The sequence below is a fragment of the Carassius auratus genome, unplaced genomic scaffold (genome assembly GCF_003368295.1).
Source record: "Carassius auratus strain Wakin unplaced genomic scaffold, ASM336829v1 scaf_tig00217361, whole genome shotgun sequence".
In the NCBI taxonomy this organism is placed as follows: Eukaryota; Metazoa; Chordata; class Actinopteri; order Cypriniformes; family Cyprinidae; genus Carassius; species Carassius auratus.
The window spans coordinates 48231-58715 of NW_020529023.1; the positions used below are offsets into that span (position 1 = coordinate 48231).

General features: G+C 41.3%; 1 protein-coding gene across 1 annotated transcript; it reads right to left on the minus strand.

Moving 5' to 3' along the window:
• Nucleotides 1-4340: 4340 nt before the first annotated feature.
• Nucleotides 4341-10158, minus strand: LOC113100847 (protocadherin-18-like). Its single transcript, XM_026265369.1, is given in 5 exon segments — nt 4341-5681; nt 6394-6554; nt 6859-6947; nt 7267-9621; nt 9623-10158. Coding segments are annotated over 5 exon segments (3594 nt in total). The 5' UTR covers nt 9869-10158; the 3' UTR covers nt 4341-4938.
• Nucleotides 10159-10485: the final 327 nt, after the last annotated feature.

The following is a 10485-nucleotide window of genomic DNA, read 5'->3' on the forward strand; positions in this document are numbered from 1 at the left end:
ACTGTCGTGTGGATAAGTGCCTTTTTAGACTCTGGAAGACTGAAAAGCATTAGCTTGTCTCTCATTAGGCTGAATAACTTTTTGTAACATCACCTGTCATCCTCCTCAGCATCAAAGATTAACAGCTGTCTGCCTACAGGCCATATCTCCAATGAGTATAATGTCAATCTTACTGACAGCGAGAGACAAAAACCATACCTTTTAATATCAACAGAATTGCTTTTTTATTAATATGAGCATATTACATCAATAATGCCTTTCATGGAATGACCGCATTGATTTTGCTCTTCAGTTTAAAGGGACCCCATAGATCTCCATGTGGTTGGTCTGCGGGGCAGCTTTATGTATTTTAATGAACTGATAAGTAACCCAGTCAATGGTAATGACTGACTGGATGTGCATATTAATGGGATGTCTGGCATAGGAAAGTGAGGGCATCTGTAGAAATAATGCCATCTAGTGGTGAAAATGAGACCCAGCGATATTTGACAAGCACAACACACACACACACACACACACACACACCTATGTCTGTCAAACATACTGGTGTCAGCATATATGCCAGCATTTAACGGCACATGCATTATGGATGACAAACAATAATGTTTGTCTCATGAGGTCTCGCAGCTGTGTGCTCAATTAAATGTCGATACATACATACATTATGTGTGTTACTGCTTTCTAAGCACATAATTATATGGAAAAAGATTTTCATCATGGAAGCAAGACTAGGAATCGCTGCCAGGTCATAGTGCTCAACATTTTGGCCTCTCACATCGGCATGTATTAGACTTCATAGGCACAAACGCTTGTCACTAGAGTAATATCCTTAAAGTAACAGCTATTTAGCTAATGTACTCCTAAAAGGTGTGTATCAGTAACTTATTATGTATGCTATGTATGAACCTTTTAAAGGTATTACTAAATAAAACTAGCTGTAGTTTGTCAAAAGTTCAATGAAACTCTTAATGTCCAATGATAGTGTGCAGAAACCCACAATGATAACTCTGATAGAAGTTCTCTCAGTTCTCATTAAATTAATGATCATAAACATACTTTTATGTTCTGGAACAGAGGTCGGAAATGAGTATGTAACTAAACTATTTATCAATCTGTTTATTGTAAAAGATCTTTGAAAACAAATGACCCCAAAAGCTGGAATGGAAGACGCCGCAACCTTTCTGGATCAAGAGCTCTACATTAATATGCACACTTATTAGACAAGAATTAATGAGCCAATTTAAAATGCCAAGTCTGCTCTTGTTCATTTGAAGGAGGATAGAAAAAAATGGCTGTATTTAGAAATAAATGGATGCTTTAATGGATAAAGACATTTTTAGTTCTTGAAGCAGTTATTGGCAACCAGTTTGTTTAAAGCATACACTTAATCTGATGATATTTGAATACTGCATTCTGACATTTCAAAACTTTCACGTTGAAATATATTCAGTATATAAACAAGCTAAAGTGGCAGATCGCCCACAAATGAAAATGTTGTAATTTCACATCTGTTTGAGTTTCTTTCTTCAGGGGAACATAAAAGAAGATATTTAGAAGAATGTTTTAACTGCTTTTGTCCATATAATGAAAGTCACAAGGATCCAAAATGACACAGGACCCTACTGACTTTCACTGTATGCATAAAAAAACACACCAACGTTTTGCAAAATATCCTCTTTTGTGTTCTGCAGAAGAAAGAAAGCCCGTTGGGACTGGTTGTCATGCTAGGATGGCACATGTACACCTCAAAAGAGACACAAATCAGTCACTGGCACTTCCAGACCATTAAACAGACCAGCTCATGCCATTCTTGTAATTTCTCATGCTTTACTGAAAAGCTGGCTGGCTACCAAATGTGTCATTTATACAGACAAACCGCACAAAAGCACACATGAACACTCACACAGACACATACGGCGGCACTCTGGCCAACAGCTGCACTGAAGAGCCACAGATGTTTTGGTGTTTTCATAATGCATCATGGGAGAACGCATTTGGTCATGAAATATGTTCCACCTTAGAGATACGAGGAGAGAGCGAAAATAGAAAAATCTAGGAGAGAAAACGAAAGGATGTCTTTGTGTGATTTTGTACTTATCAGGAAGCAAATAAGACGAAAACCTATTTCGGTCTCTAAAAGACTCACAATCACCCACTGTTATTATGGCTCCTAGATCACACACATACACAAAGTGATAAGAGACTGTTGGCAGACTTATCCTCAGGACTTGAAATGATGGAAGAAGGAGACAGGTGTATTTTTAGCGGTAGATACGTGAGAGATGAAGAAAAAGACATGAATCTACACTCTCAACTCCACCGCAAGCTAATCAGAAACTCAACTCAGTAATTATGTCAATTTACCAACCTGCTTGGTGACAAGAGCTCTCGTGAGTGACATGACTTTGTATGCGACGTGTGTTGTAACTTGGCACATTTACCCAGATGCAAAAAAAGGCATGACAAAAAATAGAGGGAAAGGAGAAACAGAATGAATTATTCATTTAAAGCAATACAATTTTACTGTAGAATTGAATTACAATGCACAAAAGATGGCAAAATTAGGAAGATTAGGTCCTCTCAGTGTCCTAAGGGCAACAGCACACTCTATTCTCATACAAGTAAAGAATTTACAGGATTGTGCATGTGTGTGAATAAAAAGAGAGTCTCTGAAAGAGAAGGAGATGAAAGGTTCCAAAGATTTTTTATTGTATTTATTTATTTACTTTTAAAGCTGAAAGTCAAGTCAAGGCAAATTTATGTATGTCAAAATGAGCTTTCAGAGAAGTTGTTATTGTCTTCCTTCAACTGTTCAAATAGGAGGAACAAAAGATTATCTTAGCTTACAAAATAGCATCTCACCTTCAGTCAGTTATGTTTTTAGTTTTAGTTTTAGTCGTTTCGTTTTGCATAATTTCAACACACTCGTTATGCTACTAGAAAAGTAAACCTAGTCATTGAAACACTGAATGAAAAGGGTCAAGGTAAATTATAACTCCAAAATGATTATCAGCTATTTCCTGAGTAATTTTAACAAAGCATGATTTTACAGCTTCAAAACGCTCTGAAATGTGTGCTATATAAATACAAACTGAGAGAGGGAGAATAAAGATTTCACAGGTAAGATACAAAAGATGGCTTCTGAATTTGGTGCTAGAAAGGAGCTGCTTAACCATCAGAAAAAAAAATGTCATTGGCTGGAGGTCAATTGCAAATGCTTTAATCCTGTTCATCCAATTTGCAAGATCTTTACATAAAATGTAAAAGAATGATTTAAGTTTTTTGCAATTGTCCTTCACTGTAAGTAAATAACCAAGTGAAATATATATATATATACATATACATATATATATATATATATATATATATATATATATATATATATATATATATATATATATATATATATATATATATATATATAATAATAATAAAGGCTCTTGTAATATATTAACAAAATTGCAAATTTAGCCCAAATGAGGGTGACACTCAATCTATAGTCTTAATGAAAGCAAAGTTCTTAAAAATTTGAGGCTGGAAAGCAGCGTTTGTTTTCCTCTCACTTTACAATAAAACAGGATGAATTGCTGATTTTAAATAGCTTGGAAAATTAACAAAAAAGAATGAGATTATTTGCATGTTGTGTTATGGTGATGTCACAGTTTTAAGGACTTATTCTTTTTATTACGCCAGTTGCACTGCATTCGTGGAATATGCGAAGAACACACACACACACAGAGAGAGAGAGAGAGAGAGAGAGAGAGAGAGAGAGAGAGAGAGAGATTAGGTATTAAGTGGCTGCTGTTCAACTATCTCGCCTCTAGGGGGCTGTAGTTAGAACAATGATTCTAGTATCTTCGACAGTGATCACATAATGCGAAATATCATGCTTTGTGCTTTTGTGACCTATTATGCATCGTAACTTTACATTACTTCTTACTGTATTATATTGAGGACACAAACGATCGTGTTTCCCTTTTTCTACATGACTCATCTCTGTTTGCAGTATTCTCACTGGTTGAATCCTGTCAAGCTTTAATGAAATATTCTCTTTCAGTCAGTAGGGGGCGCTCATAACGAGTGCAGCGTAGATGAGAGAGACTAAAAATGGCTATTTTTCCCCGCAAGGCTGCTCTCCAGATCTGTCTGTGAAGAGGAAAAACACAACTGCACACTCCCATTTTACTGGATATTTCAGGAACATTAAAACTAAATGAAGTAGCACATACTGTAATTTAAAAGAAGACCATGTTTATGCCCACAAGCGTACAACTTTAAAACAAGAATATGTCAATATATATACAGGGAAATTTCGAAGTAAATAGTCAAAACAGATGATGTATGTGTGACATATCTGCATTTCTCTTTATTTTGTCATTTGTTTACCGTAAAACAGAAGTTGACACAAAGAATACACCATAATAAATACCAATCCCGCCCCAAAAACATGCTTTCAGTACCTGTCCCACCCATCCAAATAACACATACTCAATAATATTCATGTACTTATATTATGCTCATATATAACAATACCACTGAAAAGAGAAAGAAAAGAAACCCTTTTTCATAAATAAGAATATTTACAACCAAGGCATGTTGATTTTGATTATTTTTCCCAACATGCATATATAAAAATATAAATCTGATAGCTTTATGTACATTTTTAACTTAGGTATTTACAGATATATAAATATAAAGACTACAAATTGTATTTTTAAAATACAAAGATAAATACACTCACATTGTGTACACTGTGGCCAAAAACCAGAAAATACAAACATCATTTGGATAATTAGCATTCACAAAACACATTACATCCAGAAATGCAACTTTAACGACAATTGCAGGTCTCTGTGTTTTCCTGTTCCTCTCTTCGCTCTTATAGAAAAATCTTTTACTTTATTGTAGAGAGCGGAAGGAAGAGTTTAACCCTAGTCTTTAACTTTGCCGGACATCTTGAAGGAGTTTGTTGATTTCTGCAACCAGCTCGCTGGCATCCATAATTTCGCTGCGACTGTCGCAGCGCTTGCCGTGCAGATGCCCGAGCACAGACTCTAACTCATCTTCCTCATGGTTCTCAGGAATCTCCTCCATCGCTGGCAGCCATTTTGAAGAGGAAGCTGATGCTGCCATGGGAGCTGGCAGAGGGGCGGGGAGCGGAGCCACCAGGGCTGTCATGTGACTTGCAGGGGCGTGGCCATGTCCGGGATTTTGGAAATGCGTATTAGCAGCCCAAACCGCCACGTTCTGCTGAAAAGTCGCAGGGCTTGGTTTACCAGGCAAGTGACCCTTCCTTCTTTCCAACGATCCAACCCCAGCGGCACAGGCTGTTACCTTTTCAGTTTCATTAGTCTCGTTGTAATTATCCAGCGAGGAGGGGAGGAGCCTCTGGAACACGCTGTTCATTTCGGACAGCAGGGAAGTCGTTCCACACAGGTCTTCCCCATCACCTGCCTCCCCCTCTTCCTCCTCGCTCTCCTTGCCAAATGTGGAGAAACTCTTTTTCCTCAGAGTTGACTCGCCGGATTGCGCTGCTTCTGGGGTGGCTTTCTGTTGAGGGTCTTCTCCAGGGATGTAGAGGTTGCTGCGGTAATCAGAGGAGGCCGGGGAAGGCAACGGGGGCATCCAGCACTGGTCAGAGTGACCGAGGACACGACACTCTTCGGTGCACAGCTTCATCGCTATGGTGAAAACAAAAGCATTGATGGAAGAGGTTAGTGAAGGATTGGTGTAGAGCATGCAAATCTGCACACGCCTTTAACTAGTCAAATACATCAATTAGAAGCCAAATGACTAAACAAAATCCTTCCAGCTTCAGCCGACCCAGCTTTGTTTTCTGGAGACTATGCAAAACAAATCAAATATGCCAACTTATAGTGCTCACTGAACATGTTCGGCATTACTCATTCATGTTCGAGGGGCTGATTATAGCGCCATTAATTTTGAAAGGCCATTTATAATACATCTTAGAGTTAATAAATGCCCAATCTGGTGCATTTGCAAAACAGGCCCTCATTTAGCCCACTCTCTCTCGTGCAGAGAATAAATGATTAAACATGCTGATTTACAGAAATCAATGGCCCATCCCAGCACACAACCCAATTCTTGTCCTAGTCACAGTAATTAATGTGCTATAGATCAACTTTGCATTTTTTTTTTCATGATTTTCTCCAATAAATGATATGATCAGGGTACTGGCGCTATTGAGGTGTTTTATGTTCAAGAGAGAGATTGTAAATGTGTCTACACTGTATTATGTATTTTTTTATATATATTTGTGTGTTACATACTAATTGAATGCATATGTATGATGCTGTCCAATGAGCAGTTAACGGTATGGCCGAATATTATGAAATCAAAGACTCTTCTTCAGCATCTCACTCTCTTGCTTACTCGGATGCAGTCGGTGATGTCCATCAGGAGTGAAGAGCTCACTGAAGCCTTCTCCAAGTAGAGGAGACTCTCTTCCCATCTCACAATCACTGTCTCCTGCCTCACTGTCTCCTCTTCCACTGTCCTTTAGGCTGAACTTATCCATTTCATTCAAAGCATACCTAGAAACAAAGAACAGACAATTAGCTATAACAGTATTTTGACTTGGTTACTGTTTATGCATTATCATTTATATATATATATATATATTTTTTTTTAATTCACTGGCGATGTGAAAATAATAAAATGAGCCTCCAAAGCAGGGAGCAATTATTGCATAAACAAAAAAGGCTTTATTCAAGGGACAGTTGACTTGATGAGGCTGTCATGTATCCTGTTACTTAAGTTCTGCAGGGTGTCCAGAACTTTAAACCCCCTGTAGGATGGTCTTTAAAGGTGGCAACAGGCTGAAGTGTGATTGGTTACCTGTAGCTCCGGGTGTATTTGTTGCCACGGAAACTGGGTCTGGGTTGGTACTGGCCCTGATGAAGTATGGACAGAAGCTGTGAGACTTGCTATAGCCAAAAAGAAAAGAAACAGGGCGGGGGACAAATAAAGAAAGAAAAAAATGGAAAAAATAAAATGAATAATGGCAGACCAGACAGCAAGCCAACACAAATACAGACAAACCATGGTGGTGATGGGGAGGGAGGGGGTGACTGAGGGAATGGTATGGGTGGATACTTATGCATGATGAAACAATCTATGGATAATTTAAATAAAAATACTATAAATAAAATAAACATATTGAATATTATAACAAGTTTAGGGTGAATAAAATAGTTAAGATTTAACAGTTCACTGTTGAATTCGTATTGAAAACAGTTCTTTTACCTCGACAGGTGGTGTGGCATGAGCGAGTTCTAGGGCGAAGTTCTCTGGCACGTGATTGGAGGAGATGGTAACCAGGCTGTTGAGTGATTGGCGGCTGTGGTGGCTCTGGCGGCTCTCTGGAGCAGGTGAGGCTGAAGGGGAGCGAGGATGGGCCCTAACAGGCAGGGTCCCATTAACCGTGGGGACCAAAGTGATATCGCCCTTGTGGATCTGCCGGGCAGGTTTTTTGGGATGGTTTTGGTAGGTAGACTCAGCCACTCTGCAGTTATAGGAATGTCTTGGGTCCTTCTGCTCTCTTGAGCACCTGGTTGCGAACATTACCATAACGATGAGAAGCACTCCACAGATGGCTCCAAGGGAGATGATAATGATCATAGACAGGTCTAGGGTCGATTGGTTGTTAATGTCTGAAGGGTTTAGGGAGTAGCTTTCTGGATAGTCCCGCAGGCTAATGTGCAGAACGGCCCTTGCTGAGAGACGAATTGACGCCCCTCTGTCTTGCACCAGGATTGCAAGATCAAATCCCTCCCGCCCCGAGGCCTCCAAGCTTCCATTGGTTCGTAACTCACATCTGCGAGGTTCAATGACAAAGAGTCCCTCGTCATTACCACTGATGATGGAGCAAGTCAGCTCGCTGTTGGCCCCTGCATCACGATCTGTAGCCTTGATGATTGTCACCAGATGACCAGGCTCTGCGTGCCGCCATAGTGGAACCTCAGCTGTGTGGTTGATTAGTTGGGGAGCAACAATGATAGGTGGGTTGTCATTTTCATCTAGTACAGTGAGAAAAACCGTGGTGTTGCTGCTCAGAAAAGCTGGGCCTGCACCATCCCGCGCCTGCACGGTGAACGAAAGCCGGCTGACCTCTTCCCGATCAAAGCTTCGGAGAGCATACACAGCCCCATTAGATGGGTCAATGGTCACATAGGTTGAAATGGAGCTACCTTGAACCTGGCTCTCCACAACTGAGTATGTCACCTGACCATTAGAGCCCAAATCTGGGTCGGTTGCCACCACTGACGTTAGATATGCCCCGGGCGAATTGTTCTCAGACTTGAAGATTTCATACCGGCTCTTTTCGAAGCGTGGAGGGTTGTCGTTTTCATCTTGCACCTGCACCGTGAAGTGTTTGATGGTGGATAGGCTTGGCGAGCCGCGATCTTCAGCGATTACCGTCAGGCTATATTCAGAGCGTTTCTCACGGTCCAGAGACACATTAGTGAGAATCATGTAGTTGTTCTCGTAGGTCTTCTGCAAGCGAAAATGCCCGTGGCCATGTAGACGGCACACAACCTCACCGTTTAGACCTGAGTCGCTGTCATCGATGCGCACTAATGCGATGAAGGTATCGACAGGGGAGGCCTCTGAGATGTAGGCCACCTCCTCTTTGCCCTGAGTCATAAGGTTGATGTTGATTTTTGGCTTGTTGTCGTTGACGTCAACCACTTTGATGATTATTTTACAGTGGCCTGGAATGGAGTTGGGACCCATATCCTGAGCTTGCACATCTATTTCGTATGAAGAAGTTGTTTCATAATCAACTTTCTTTATCAGAGTGATGTGGCCATTATCTGGGTTAATTTTAAAGGTCTCTAGGATTTTGGGTGGCACGTGGCTGCTGAAAGAGTACACAATTTTTCCATTATTGCCTTCATCCGGGTCTGTGGCGTTCAGGTCCACCAGTAGCGTCCCCAGTGGTGAATTTTCCAGGAGGTTGACCACGTAAGCCTGCTCGTCAAATGTCGGGCTATTATCGTTGGAATCAGATATGCTGATTTTAAGCAAAGTCGAGCCAGATTTCGGCGGCACGCCAGAGTCTGATGCTGTGAGTTGTAGTTGGTAGCTGGATTGTGTTTCCCTGTCAAGTTCCCTCATCACAACGAGGTCTGCGTACTTTGCGCCATCCGTACGCGTCCTGATATCGATTTTGAAAAAGTTATTCCGAGTGAGTGAGTAGGAGTGTAGCGCGTTTTCTCCGACATCCGGATCCAACGCGCTGTCCAAAGGGAAGCGTGTGCCCACAGACGCGCTCTCTGATATCTCTATGGGGATGATGGCGCGCGAGAACTGCGGAGCATTGTCATTGATGTCCAACACTTCCACTTGAATGTGAAACAGTTGGAGGTATTCCGTTGGTAGCGTGATCACGTCGAACTCAATGGTGCAGTTCAAGTTTTTCTCGCAGAGCTTCTCGCGGTCGATTTTGGTGGCGATGCTGATCTCTCCGTCCTCCTCGCGCACGGAGAGTAGAGGGGTGCTGCCTCTCTGCATCGCGCGGAAGCTTGGGGACACTGAGCTCGGGAGTTTGGATAAGATACCGGCTACATCCTCTTTCAGTCTGGCGATCACCGTGCCCTACTCTCTGCTCCTCCAAAACTTTGTATTTTAAAGTCTTCCCCGAAACGTTGTGCGCAACGGCCGCCAGAAGTATAAGTTTAAGAAGCGTCTGGCAAAACAGTACATTCCTGTCGCTGGAGTGTTTAGTTGTTCCCATCTTTGAAGCCGTGCGCAAAGTACTTATTCCACGCAGAGAGAAAACTGGCTGGTGGATTGTACGATGTATATTAAAGCATGATAAATCTTCAGATGTTGTGCATTTCATGCAAAATGCATATGAAGCCGACGAACCCGCACTTTCCCTCTGTGTGCGTTTTCAGCGCTTCTGAGAAAGCATCAGGACGCAGTAATGCTGCTGCACACATCCACTTTCCTGTTCGTCTGACTGCATGTGAGTTGGTGCGCGTGTGTGTGTGGGAGGCGCAGCTCCTTGTGTGTGTGTGCTCTGTATGTGACTCTGAGAACACTGACTGGCCCCTTGCAGCCCACCTCAGACTGTGGCCCCCACCCTCTCCAAACTCCAGCCACCCCTCCTCGCCCCACGGCTGTACATCCCTGAAAAGAAAAGAAAAGAAAAGAAAAGAAAAGAAAAGAAAAGAAAAGAAAAGAAAAGAAAAGAAAAGAAAAGGCAGAATGAAGGAAAGAAAGGGCAGTGATTGAGGTGGAGCTGGCAAGCAGATTTCGCCATGAGGAGGACAGAGTTTAAGAAGTGTGCCATAACAATAGAAAAAAAAGACACATTAAAGACCAACGTTTCTCGTGTCAACCCAGCACACTTTAGGTTACTTGCCACTTTAGACATGTTTTCATCGTATGTGTTAGCTATCTATTTATACAATATATGTTGATTCTACTTTACTTGATTCGTTTTTAGAGTTTCAT